The sequence below is a fragment of the Phocoena sinus genome, chromosome 16 (assembly GCF_008692025.1).
Source record: "Phocoena sinus isolate mPhoSin1 chromosome 16, mPhoSin1.pri, whole genome shotgun sequence".
In the NCBI taxonomy this organism is placed as follows: Eukaryota; Metazoa; Chordata; class Mammalia; order Artiodactyla; family Phocoenidae; genus Phocoena; species Phocoena sinus.
The window spans coordinates 16247309-16261687 of record NC_045778.1 but is presented as its reverse complement, the minus strand read 5'-3'; the positions used below and the strand labels follow the sequence as shown (position 1 = coordinate 16261687).

Below are 14379 nucleotides of genomic sequence, written 5' to 3'. Positions count from 1 at the left end.
AAAGGATCCTATATCTGTTTTTTATGGTTTAGTTTATTTTTAATACCTAGTTTACACTTTCTACATTAAAAAATATTTTTTCTTGATAGAAATAATAGTGACAAAATAGGAATTAAATTAAACTCGCTTTTTCTTTTAACTCTTAGTGTTTTATTGTCTTCTCAAATGGTGTTTTTCAGAATATAGCTTTAGAAACTCTTATGTTGAATGGTTTACCTAATCCTGGTTGTTTCTTCTTTCTGATAGGTGACAAGTGTCAGTAAAGCATATTAAAAATAGATAAGTTTATTATGTTCTACCTCTTTTCCTTGGTAGTATATAATCTTGCATTTTCTTCTAGACTAGTTTCAGTTTCCTCCATTTTAAGTTCAAAGTTTAAAGTTTTATTCAGCAGATAGCAAAACACTTTGCTCTCTGCTGCGTCATGGCAACAAGCATGAAAACAATATGGTGGTTTCACACCATCTTACAATGTAAAAATCATTCATTCAGCTATGAATTAGGAAATCCAGTTTCTAGTTCCGGAGCTTCTACAAAGAAGTATTTTGATGAAAAAAATCACTTAATCTCTCTGAATGTCCATTTCTTCCTCTGTAAAAATGAGATTAATCTCTAAAGTTCCATTTCTATTTTAACAGCTATCTTTCTTGTATTAAATTTTCGGATTCTCATTTTACTGCCTCGGGTTTGAAAATCCACCTTTATTTTACACTAAATTCCTGTACTTACCTGATGGTATTTTGGGACTTTTTAAAGTATCCATTGATTATTATTTATGTATGTTCTAGTTTCCCATTGTTGTATTAATTAGAGCATTGAAATTTGATGTATCTTTTAGGGCTAGTTTCCTATTATTGATTTGTATTTTTCTTTTCTTTATATTTGCTTTTCCATAAATTTGATTTGTCTACTTCCAAAAAATCTTATTGGTATTTTTATCAAAGTCATATTAAAGTTATGGAATAATTTATTTAAAAATTACATATTAGGGCTTCCCTGGTGGCGCAGTGGTTGAGAGTCCGCCTGCTGATGCAGGGGACACGGGTTCGTGCCCCGGTCCAGGAAGATCCCACATGCCGCAGAGCGGCTGGGCCCGTGAGCCATGGCCGCTGAGCCTGCGCGTCCGGAGCCTGTGCTCCGCAACGGGAGAGGCCACAACAGTGAGAGGCCTGTGTACCGCAAAAAAAAGAAAAAAAAAACCCAAAACAAAAAAAAAATAAATTACATATTATTGACAGACGTTTAAAGGAAAAATATCAAGTATTCAGAATATTATAATATGAGCAAGGGAACCAAAGTAAATCATCAAGCATGATTACTGTATTAATGAATTTTGAGGTAACTAATTTTTGAAGTTGTGATAATATTTCTAGTGGTTTTGAAAGAAGCGTGAATAACTTAGGAAAGAAGGTTAAATATTTAATTCTTGACATATTTGGCTTTATGTGGTGACAGGGTACAAGTATGGCTGTGTCCTAGTAACAGTATAAAATACAGGTTAGAAGGTGAAAATTTAGGTCTAAAAATATAGTTTGGAATTATTTGTGGAAAGAAAAATTGGTTATCTCAATGGCACACACCTGTGAAGTTGTAGAGAAAGAAAAGTACTGTCAGCCCTCCCTGTTTGCGGGTTCTGCATCTGAGGATGCAATCAACCGTGGAAAATTTCAGAAGAAAAAATTCCAGAAAATTCTCAAAAACAAAACTTGAATTTGCCTTGCACCTGGCAACTATCTACATAGTATTTATATTAAGATTATAAGTAATCTAGAGATGATTTAAAGTTTATGGGAAGATGTGGGTAGGTTATATGCAAATACTATGCTATTTTATATAAGAGACTTGAGCCTTCAAGGATTTTGATGTCCTCCTGGGCTCTGGAACCAATCCCTCACAGATACAGAGGGATGACTTTAAGTGAAACCTCATAATATTGGGAGGAAGAAAGACTGATCAGGGAGATTCTGAAAGAGAAGTCCTAGATATGACAAACCGATAAAACTACTCGAGTTAAGAGTATGTGCTTTATTAGTACTCAGAAAGACTAGAAAGAAAAAATAAAAGGAAGGACACTGAATTCAGCCATAATGCTTATTCAGTCACAGAGACTATTTGTGTAGTGTTTTTGTGTTATCAACAATGATTTTTCTTAGTCAACTGTATGTCATAGAACCTATGATGTGATATTTACCAAGTTAAAAAATGAACACATTCTGTTGTTGCACAACTTTCCTCTTATGACTGGGGCAGTTATCAAGGATATAGGTAAGAAAGGAGGGAAAAGTGCATTAATTGAAGGCATCCCATGCATATTGGTTGAATGAATGTCCTGCATGCTTAAGGGAGAGAAGAGAGTTTAAAAATCAAGATTATGTCTGTATCATCTGGAGATCCTCTTGGAACTTCATGGTCTATTGAAGGTACGAAACTGCTTCACAACCTTTGCAGTGCCTGGAAGATCTACATGGATTTATTAATGTGAAGAAGTTAATCATTTGGGCACTACCATGATGCGAGAGTTACACGTTTCATTATATATTTTCATAGATTTATAGGGCAATAGGGCATAATGAAAAGTGTTTTCCTGAATCTAGTCAGCCTTCAAATAAGGCCATATCAAATCCAAATCCTCTTTTAACTACTATTGTTTCTCTTGTTTTCCTGTCCTTATGTCTAAAAGAGAAATACTTAAAATGCTAATAAGCCACTGAAACTTAGAGGTTTTTGGTTTTTTGTAAAGTCTGTATACTTGGAGAAATCCACTTGTTTGTTTAAGGCTTCCACATCTATAAAGATGAGGGATTTATTTCTTTGATAGCCCAAGATAAATGGGACTAAAATGCTAGTTTAACTCTTAATTACATGTAAAAAGGTTCTACAGTTATTGGAAGGAACAGATTTTCTTCAGATAGCCATATAGTGTTGCCTTCCTTTTAAGCCTCTGTTTACTTTCTCACCTCTGTTGACTTATTCAGCTTGTAACCTAGAAACCAGCTAAAAAGGAAGGAAGTCAGAGATGTGTATTTCTGGGCAGTAACTGGAGTAGTTTCCTCTTCCTCTAGCCTGGTTAGGCTGCCAGAAAAGACCTTTTACCCAACCAAAAAAAAGAAAGAAAAAAAAATTTTAACAGTAGCTCTTCAACTTCCTTCCTTAATTCATTAAGGAAGGTATAAGCCATAAGAAGAACCAGTTTAAAGGACTGAAATGCTCCTCGCCTCAAATTGGTGCTTTTCGCTGTCTGTAAGGAGATATTTAATACCATCCCTTATGAGTTGTAAGAACAAGAGAGAATTAAGGAGACTTGATGTAAAAGCTGAGCAACTTAATGCTTGCTACCAAGTGGTTTCTCTGTATTGTTACTTCACTATTTTTATTTGTGTTAGAAATTTGCCAGCGTACCAGACCAAACTCACAGTCATATATTTATAAAAATATTTATTAAGGCCAATTTAAATATTAAAAAGATATTTATGGTTTTCACCTAGTTGCACTTGTACCCTTTATTTGCATTAAGAATCAACTATGTAGTATTTATATCAATGGAGAAGCATCTAAATTTAATGCAGCTCTGATGTAGTATGAAATAAAAGTGAATGGTTTTTCAGTATTGACATTATTTTGATTTTATAAAAATTATTGAATTATGTATCATTAGCAATATATAAATATTGTGGCATTTGGATTGTTAGCTAAGTGTAGGTCTTAATGCTGTTTGATTCTGTAGGGGACTAATAGTACTTGAGGAACAAAGACATGTTTTTAAGTTATTAACAACACATATAGTCAAACTTGAATTTATGTGAGATTGTAAAATGAATCTTGTGAAATATTTAACTCATTCTCTAATGTACAGTAAATTGTAGAAAAGTAGTATGATGTGTATTTAAAATTTGATAGTCTATAATGTAATAATCTGAATCAAACATTTGAGGTTGTTTGTGGCTCAGAATAAGGCTGCCATATTAGTCATTGTTTTTCTGGAAACTTACATTGAATTCTTTTAATTCCATATATGTTTTATGTTCATGTCTTAAGTAATTAATTATGAATGAATTATTGGGATGCTGTATTTTATATTTTGGCTGCGTTGGGTCTTCATTGCTGTGTGCTGGCTTTCTCTGGTTGTGGCGCACGGGGTTAGTTGCTCCACGGCATGTGGGATCTTCCCAGACCAGGGCTCGAACCCGTGTCCCCTGCATTGGCAGGTGGATTCTTAACCACTGTACCACCAGGGAAGTCCCTTTACTAACATTCATTGAATAATCATTACTCCTCTCTTTCATCCTTAAAACAGGATTGATTGAGATTTTAAGTGCAATCCATAATAGACTAAATTTAAAATATCTGCTTTTCAGTAGTTAACCTGATGTTTTCTTTGAAATGAAATTGATACATCTGGAATAGATTTAAAGGGACAGGGCATTGGCTGGTGGCTGGAAGTTTTTCTTTTAACATAATTTGATAAAATGGTTGTGTGTGCGGTATTTTAAAAAATCAGTGTAAATTTTTAAATTTATTGAAATTGAGATACCTAACATTGGAACAAATTTATAATAAAAGACCATTCACAAACATCATTAAAAAATAGGTGAATGAAGATGGTGTTTCAGAGACACTAGTCTGCCACCTTCTTGGTCTGCCGGCTTTCCGAATAAAGTCGTATTCATTGTCTCAAAAAAAAAAAAAAAGGTGAATGTTTTCTTGCACTTGCAGATATCTGACATTCTTTGTATTCAGTGTGTTTATTATACATACAGCACACATCTCAATTCAGACTAATCACATGTTAGGTGCTCAGTAGCCATGTGTGGCCATTATAGGTTTTTATAACTGTAAACTATTTAAATTATTTTTATAAACAATGAAAATGTTTCAGGAATATTTTTTAATCTGCCAAAATAAACATTACCGGTTCGTTTTTCCTTTGAGTAAAGTGTCAGTGAGATTGTTGGTTATGTCATTTGATTTAACTTAGATTATTACTCCAGAAATGTTAAACTGTTTTTTTCCCTGCATTTTTAGAAATATCAGTATATTTCTAAGGAGAAATGATTAAACAAAAAGTAAACTATTTACTTGAAAACACACTTGAAAGTATTTTTGATGGTTTAAAGTTATGCTTTATTTTTTCCAGCTTGAGAGATATTTACACATTACTTGTTTTCTGCACTTTCTCCCCTTGGTAAATCTGGAAAGCAGAAACTTTGTATTTGCATTTGCTTTATGAAGGAGACAGTAAACTTGAGCTCTCAGTCTCGCCACTAGTCTGTCTTTGTCTGTTGTTAAAATTATGAGCCAGTCTCTATGGCGCAGCCAAATGAGTAATCACCAGTAATGTGACTCGTGCTGGAAGTGACTCCATCAGCACCTGTGACGGAGGATTAGTTACAGTTTACAGAGCACCGCCTCTTCCCTTCTCTCAGTGTGCCCTAAGCCAAGTAGTCGTTCTCATTTGGGTGTCTGCACTGTTGGAAGCTACTGCAGTGTGTTTCCACGCAGAGTACAGTGGGAAAAGGCTTTCTCTAGCTGATGGATGGCTGTTCTCTCTATTTGGAGTATCTTACTGGTTATGTAAGCGACCTCGGGAGAAATTATCCTGACCCAGATCGGAGGATGCAGTAGTGCTTCAGCTGCAGGATTTCTTAGTCGTTAACACCACAGTGCTGATGACAAAGAGCGAGTTGTAATCCTCATCACTGCCAGGACCGAGCCACAGCAGACAGAAAATCGTCATTTGCTCGTCGGAGACTTGTTAGGTTACAGCCTCTGCTTCGTTCTGTGGTTTTGGCTTTTCTTACTATACAATGACGACGCTGCAAGTAAGCTTAGAAATGCTTGGTTTGAGAGACATTTGCCTGTGATTTTTTTAAGACTTAAGAAGTATTTAGGTTAGATTAAAAAAATACTGCCCAAGAACAAAATGGAAATGTCAGCAATACTTCTTGACCTTTAAAGCCTTGTTGTGGATATATGAGATTTAAAGATACTTTAAAATTCTCAAGAACAAAGTACGGTTTGTATTTTTCTGCTTCCTTTTTCTTTTGTCTTAATTTACATTTGGTTTTGCTTCTCAGCCTTAGGAATTAAGGTCACTGTCTTTTATAGATCCAGCCTTAGTGTTCTTAGTTTTAAGAATTTTTAACGATTTCATTTGTTTAGGAAGAGATTTATTGTGTGTGTAGTAATTTCATAACACTGTAAAGATAAAAAAAAAAGACCTCAGTTGTTTAAAGTATTATAGCAGAAATGTTTTAGATTAGGGTTTTAGAATATAATGTGTTAAGGGAAGTAGGGGTGTTTGTTTTGTGAGGGTTTTCTTCTGTGGTGTATTCTTTTCCCCACCCCCAACTTGTTTTCTAACAGTATCGTGTTTTTCAATAGACCTGCTTGGGTGGGAATTTGGACTTTGTTCTTTCGAGTCACTCCAGTCTTTTTTTTTTTTTTTTAAGACTAAACCTTGACTTCTGAAATGTATCCTAGATTGTTTTCTGCTTTAGTATTCCTTTAGGGAGATTTATATCAGACTTCTGTAGTTAATGAGCCTGCTTTTTTTCACTTGGAAAAGGAATTGTTAAATGTTAACTGGAGATTGTTAGAAACTCAGACTGTAGACATAAACTCCATGAATTTCCAATTAAATGTTAAATGATGAGCTTTAACATGGTTTGTTTGAGCAGCTGAGTTATGTTTGAGAACTGCAGCTGATTTATTTTAAAAATGTCTTTTCGAGGAGGGCTCATCTGTTCGCCTCTTCCTCATGTGAATGGAATGTGGTGCAGCATGGAGCCCCAAACAGGATACAGTTGTTCTAAGCATTCTTCCTATAGCGTGGTAGGCCCTACTAGAAATGCAGGCTCTCAACTAAGTATTTATTTTGGCTTTATACTATTTTTAAAGTACAGTTAAGAAAGACAAAGGACCTTAAAAGAACTCCCAATCCATTAATAAAATTGAAAAAGTGTTTTGTTTAATTGGTAGTTTTAATTTGGATTTTCAAAGGCTTTTTTCAGCATTAGAATAATAGTCTTTTTATGATTAGGGCCATATTCTACAGTGACTTTCATCAGATGGTAGCTCCTTGCTTCCCCTTAGGCTGTGGAAGTTCCTCATAGAATGGTATATCTTTAGAGTCTTGAATTACTTAGCTATGCATGAGTTCTAGTTTCTTTACATTCCAGTGCACCTAGACCCATGAAATACTTACTACATAAAAATCTGTAGGATCCATTCGCTTTTATTTAAATATTTTTTATTTTTAAGCTATTGATGTCTTTGAAATGGTTATGTTTGACTTGAATACAAAAGTTAATAATGGTTACATCATTGACTTGCCACTTTAGGGAATCAGGATGTATTTTTAACTCTTAGTGTCTTGTATGTTGTTTGTCTTTAATTTTTCCATAAAGTACGAACAGTTGCATATTTTTAGGGTTGCTTGTTTAATACATATTAAAACATTTCTTTAACAAGTACTATAAAAGTATTTATCGGCACTTGGAACATATTTTTAGTTTGAAAGTAATTGCACATTTTAAAATTTGCAGGTCGTGGCCCTGTTTGCTAATATTTAAGAAGCATGGTATACTTTTGAGTTCCATTTGTACATGGTTATTATAAGTCTTCATGTATCAGAAATAGACCATTATAAACCAGTCTTTTAACATTTCTGATAGCTAAATTCTACCAGTGGCTTTCAGTTTAGATACCCTAAAATGAGAAATTCTTTATTTTAGCCTAGAAACTAAACCTTTGTTTTTTCTAACTCAGTAATTTAAATTATGATAAATTGGCCTGTTGAAATTTACCCGTAGAACTCTGACCTACCTTAAAAAGCTGAGTTCTGAGCGGTTCTCTTCACAAGAATGTTTTTCATATTATAAAATGACTAGTTCTCATAGGAAATGCAAACCACCTGTATTATTTGCGTAAGAAAGAGGCACTCAAGACTGGAGAAGTTTACTTTTTTTCCAGAGCCTACTTAATTGAATTGTATCTTTAGCCACTTAGATAATACCTTTTGTAGACCTTTTTGTTAACCTTCCCAAGTTGATCTGACTTGGTACTGTTTAAAAAGAAATAGAGCATTTGATAAAGTTCAAGGATTAAAAGTTCTCCTGAGAAGGTGCCAGTGTTTTCTAGTTTACTAAAAACTAAACAAAGATATAATATGAAAATGTTACATATTACACTAAGGAATCTAGTTATGGTAAATGGAAAATGTTAGATGGCAACAGTAGCAGGAGATAGCTAAATAATGGGGGAATGTCTGTTTTGAAAATGTAATTTCTCACCCCAGTAAAAATACTTTTGACACATATGTAGTACTTAAAAGGTTAGCCCTAGGACATGGGAGGGAGGATATTACTGTGACTAGGTTTTCTAATCATAAATACTGAAAATAGGTGGAGGTGTAAGAGAATTTTTTTCATGTTAATTTGTGAAAGAAGATATCATTTATTAGTTCATGGTGTGGATAGTGTAGAGATAAGGCATGTTTAAAATATTTATTCCTCTGTGTTCTTAGCTTTTTCAAAACACAGACTCCTCAATGAATAGAATTGAAAGTTTTAAAAAGAATTTCTTAAATAGAGAAATTAACTGCTTAAGAGCCATTCTGAATTAAAAATCTTGAAGAGTTTTCCCCCAGAGTGTTTATTAGTTATGATTAGTAAGATGTTAGATTTATTTCAGACATAAATAAGAGAAGGGGGAAATACAGTGGCTTTGGATCTCCTGGGGATTTTTACTGTCTGTGCCGAAAGCTTTGGTTTGCATCCAAATGGTCGCAGAAGTTGCCTGTAGCAAGAAAGATTTCCCCATGTGATATAGGTAGTTTAGCAACTTAGTTCCTTGTTTATTTCATTTTCCAAACTTAGATTCTTTTATAGTAAAGCCACTATATGTTTTTAAGATGGTGGCATATTAAGTTTTAAAGCAGTATCATGGATATAATGTATTTGGCTTTTATTCAGACTGCGTCTATTCGAAAGTGATTGTGATAGTCATAAGAAAAATGCATATATAGTACCTTTATTTCCTTCCTTCCTCTTCCTCTCCTGCCTCGCTCACTCCCACCCCCACCCCAAGATATGAGTAAATTTCTTTATGTAAAAGTTGAGTCTCCTTTAAAACAATCAAATGACCATGGATTTGCGCCCCCCCCCTTCCCCGCCCCGCCCGTGTTTTGTTTTGTTTTTTAATAGTGGAAATCTGGAGAGACTGCTGAGAGGTCGGTTTTGTGTAATACTTCTTACCTCCTTCTTTTCCTACACCCTTCCCCCATGCTGCTCTTACTGAAGCAGCTGGATTTTTATTTGTGCTTGGGGCAGGGGCGGGGATGAGTAGTACACGGGGTGGAGTTAAAAGACCAGATGCATCCTGATCATTTAAAATCCTTCTTGATGTGAATGAACTAGGGAAAAAATTACACATGTAAATCGTAACTACTCTGTTTTATAAAGAATAATACTTAACAATATTTTAAAGAGTTGGGGTAATATGCTCTCCTACCCAGTTTACTTTTTCAGAAGCAATTTCTCTTTTTTTATATTAGAAATTTTTATACACGTATATTTGATTATATCCCTCTTTTAAAATAAACTGGGACTTATACTGGAATTTTTTCATATCATTTCTTAAAATCTTCATTTCTTTTAAATAAATAGAAAGTACTCTATTATATGGATAAAAGCATCACTTTAGATTATAATATGAAAACTGATATCAACTGGTATCCTAAAACCATTATGATAATGACTTTAATAGATTGTATTTATATATACCCCTTCAAATTTTGAGGATAAAATTCAGAAAATAACCATTAGAATTTTTATTTTTTTCTCTTACCAGACTTTCAAACCCCTGGTTGAAAAAAGTATACCCAGTTCAATCACTGCAGTAGAATTCCTTGTAGATAAACAACTGGATTTTTTAACTGAAGATAGTGCCTTTCAGCCCTACGAGGTAAGAAATTTTACGTTGCTTTAAAAAATTAACTATTCACTAAACTTCGCTGATATTCAGATATTCTTTAGAATATTCAATTCTAGCTAACATCAAGGTGTATAATAAACCCAGTGCATCTGATAAATTTTGATTATAGGATAAGTGATTCATTTATCCAGTCAAGAAATATATACCGAGAACTTACTATGAGCCAGCCAGCATCCTGTCGCATGCACAAGTGAGCAAAATAAAAGTCCCTGCCATTCTAAAAAATGTTCATTGTTAGAAAATAACTGGTTAGATATTAGTATAAATTATCTTTGTCTCCAGCTCTAAAGGTTAAGAATTGAGTCATTAATGTAATTAAATGAGATTAGTGTTTACTATATACATTCATATCAGTTTAGCATAATAGTAGTTCATTTTCTTTTTAAGTGGGAATTTTCCTTTAGGTTGTCATTAATTGAATTGTTCAGTTTCTAAATTTTAATTCTCAGTTGTTGCAATTTAAATACAAATACACTTAATTGGAAAAAACGTTCTCTGGTAGGTTTTTAGATTTAAATCATGTAAAGAAACTCATATCAAAAGTAGTAAGCTAAATGTTTTTTAAAATCTCTAGTTAAGTTCTATCAGTTAATTTTTTAAGATTGAAGTAAAAATGCACAGAAGTTTGTTTTCTTTGTATATTTGGATTTTAGGTTGAATTAAATCAGTATATTTTATAGGTTTTTTTTTTACTTAAATGTTTAAGATAATATAATACGTGCCTTGAAAGAAAGTATGAGTGAACTAGTTTGACTTTCTTTTTTTTAATAGAGCTGAAAGTCCATACTCCTATTTCATTTCAGAATAGTTACTGTTTTTCAAAAGTAAAATATAGAGGCATTGTTTCCATGGAAAGAACAAGAGCTTGAGTTAATGAGCAGTGGTTTGCTGTGTGTGAAGTTATAATACTTAGGGAATTAGTAGTGATGTGCCGCTTTTATTAGATCTACCAAAAGTAGATGATAGTTCTCTCGATTAAATGTTATTTCTTATTTTGAAGTCTACATGGGTATGTTTTTGTCTTTCACATTATTTTTCATAGTTCATTAAATGGCCTCATTTTTGTACTGTTACCTTTTGCTCTTTGTTTGCAGTATTTACAGCTAAAAATTCATAGCAATTCCAGTTTAATATTGGAGGTGTTAGAGCTTTTCCCTCGGGTTTTATTTTGTTTTGGTTTTGGTTGTAAATGCCATTTAGCTTGCTATAGCCTTATTTGTCTCATTTCTAACAGTCTTTTAGTGGGAATTAGACTAGGTGAGTATAGGTAAAAATCAAAGGAACCTTCTACCTCAGTATTTTAATTCTGTGGCTGCTGATTAGCACTGTAGTAGAAGCTTGGATTTGATTTAGAGAACTGAAATCATTATGTAGAAAATTACTTTTAAAAATAAACTCTTGCCCCGTGGCCTAAAACTCTACAACATGTTTATTAAAATTATAGTGATTAAAAGAATTAGAAATAAAGGCTTAAGAGCTAAAGTCTTATTTGACTTGGTGATGTGTATGATTGTCTTTGTTAGCTATTTATATTTTCCCTGCTAGTATAGGTAAGTTGACCTCTGGCCTAGAAGGATACGATCTTCCAAAGGTGATGTGATTCACTTGACATTTTAATCATTTGTGCTTCACAAATAATGTGAATTCTCAGTTGTAAGAGATCAGAAGGAATTACACTAACAGCACTTGGTTTAGGATCCAGCATACCTTAATTTTAGTGTTTCTTAAGAGTTTTAGAAGTAATAAATGGTATACAATAAAGCTTTTTTGTATGCATTTTAATTTTTATATTTAATGTTTTTTAACCAGGTTAAAAATATAAAAAGTTTCTCCAGTATGTAAATTATTGACAGCTACTGTAATTTTTTGAATGAAAATTTACTTCAGAGACTGAAGATGGCTTAGTCTAGGTTTTCAAAGTTATTTATTTAAATGAATTTATAAAATATAGACATACTCTACATAAAGAAAATACTTTTAGAGTCCATGTAATTAGAGTGGCTTTATCCCACAATGCTTTTCTCTACCCAGTTGTCCAAACAGTACATTAAATTCCTTGGCATGTTAAACATGGCAGCTGTTCCTGGCATAGATTTTGTAAATAGTGCCTTGATAAATCTTAACCTTAGGGTAACCATATGTAAGTCGAAGGGCGTTTGGGGAAAATTGAACAAGTTTTTAAAATGGTCTCCCTGTTTTTTTCTCATTTCTTTAAATTTCATGAGGCAGTTTCTTCTGAACCTGGGTGTTAATTGTCCTTTGTAGACTTCTTATGTGGGATGGGGAAGAAAGTCTTCTTTGGAAATGGCCTTTCTGTATACAGTACACCTACGTTTTGTTTGAAAAATTCCCACAAGTGATGCTTCATTGTGAATCTGTTTAAATAGTTCTATACTGGGAATTCCCATTCACCATCTTTCTCCTTGAGTGCTCAGCATTTTATTCTGTAGTAGTACGCTCCCTTTAGTTACCTTTATAGTGGTGCAGCCCTATTTTTTTTTTGTTTTTGTTTTGGTATGCGGGCCTCTCACTGTTGTGGCCCTCTCCCGTTGTGGAGCACAGGCTCCGGACGCGCAGGCTCAGCGGCCATGGCTCACGGGCCCAGCCGCTCCGCGGCATGTGGGATCTTCGCGGACCGGGGCACGAACCCGTGTCCCCTGCATCGGCAGGCGGACTCTGAACCACTGCGCCACCAGGGAAGACTCCTATTTTTTAATATGTCACAATAACATATATTGTAAGGTAATGGTTAGGAAACAGATGACTCAGAATTAATACAGATCCTTTCACTTTTAGGTCACTGGTTTGCACTTATCTCTCTGAATGACTTCAGTGTATTGAGTATCAGATGGCATGTATTAAGTTAATTGATTTGTTCTTTTTAAAAAATATTTATTTATCTATCTATCTACACTGGGTCTTAGTTGCGGCTCACGGGATCTTTTAGTTGTGGCATGCGGGATCTAGTTCCCTGACCAGGGATCGAACCCAGACCACCTGCATTGGGAGCATGGAGTCTTAATCGCTGGACCACCAAAGGAAGTTGTGGTTTGGTCGTTTTTTTAAGTTACATGCGGTTGGTGGATCCGGGTGCAACCATCATAGATTATAGTTTTCAGTATTTTGGAAGGCAAGTTGAATGAGGAGAGAAATCAAATCAACATTTTATAGACAATATAATGAATGCATATTAATACATTGCTGATGCAGCGTACCATGGTATTGTTAATTCTGTTTTTTCCTTCCTTTTGCACACAAATGAGTTTCTGCTTCCTCCTTTCAGATTTCCTGATCATGCCTGGCTGCAATTAACTTTCTTTGAAGTAAAGGGGGAAGGGAAAAAGAGAGGAAGTAGGAGGGAGCTCTTCAGATTCTATGTCTCTCAGCTGGCTGGGAAGGAGGAGGAAAAAACAAATTATTTGTTCTTAAAGATGCTTTTTATAGTTTTCGGTTTGTTTTTTTAATTACTATGATTTCTGTGGTATGGTTGCTTTACTTTGGAGGATGAGTACAGAAGTTTTAAAAAACTTTCCACTAAAATTTGAAGTTTTGATCAAGTTCATGTAAAAAAGTTTGATAATGAAATATGAACATTGAACTTTTAGCATGATTTTGAAATCATCTTGTCCTGGATTTTGGCTTCTGGCCATGCACACACCTGCAGTTCTCAGGTTGGTTGCCTCATAGAAGATGTAGAAGAGATTATTTCTTACCTGAAAATCGTACATGACTCATATCAATTAATCTGGGTTGGTCTGGCTTGTTAGTCCACTGTTTTCTAGGGATCACAATCCTTTTTGCTTTTAAATGTAATAAAGGAATAATACAAAGGGCACTAGTTGAAAACCATTAAAGGTTTGAAGCAGAATGTGCTGGCTTAAAATTATACCCAATGTCTATCTTATTGTATATTAAAATTCACTGTATTGGGTTGGCCAAAAAGTTTGGGTTTTTCTGTTTTCTTACGGAAAACCCAAACAAACTTTTTGGCCAACGCAATAGTAAAGAGGTATTTTCCCTACAATAAGGTAGAATCATCCTAGGCCTGAAGGAATGAACCTATTTGAAGTTCTTGGTCATTATAATGTGCTAAAAGTTCAGAGATAAGACTACTAATACTTCAGTTTCTATCATTGCAAAATACAGACATTGAACTACTTTACTAAGTCCTTGATATAGTACTATTGTGCTGTGAATTGCTGGTTGAAGGGAATGCGTGGAGCAAACCTGAGTATTTTCTTAGTTCCTAGACTAAAGATTGATTAAGGACTTGAACAGAGAAGAGTCTTATATTATTTAATGCAAGTGTCTGAACTGTGTTGGGTCTGTTTATCATTGCTATATGCTCCTTCAGTGAGAAAGTTGTTTTTTCAGTTGGAGTCTATT

General features: G+C 34.1%; 1 protein-coding gene across 6 annotated transcripts in view; it reads left to right on the top strand.

Moving 5' to 3' along the window:
- JMJD1C (jumonji domain containing 1C) overlaps nt 1-14379 on the top strand; it is a 305528-nt gene that overhangs the window by 224898 nt on the left and 66251 nt on the right. For 5 of the 6 annotated variants that reach the window (XR_004346113.1, XM_032607635.1, XM_032607631.1 and 2 more), the window contains exon 3: nt 9850-9963. Coding sequence is in view for 3 of the 6 variants with exons in the window: in XM_032607631.1 (XP_032463522.1) it covers nt 9850-9963 (114 nt within the window). In the remaining 3 variants the exon portion in view is untranslated. Of the gene's footprint in view, nt 1-5433; nt 6009-9849; nt 9964-14379 lie in introns of those variants that run through there. The other variant, XM_032607632.1, reaches the window with a different exon arrangement.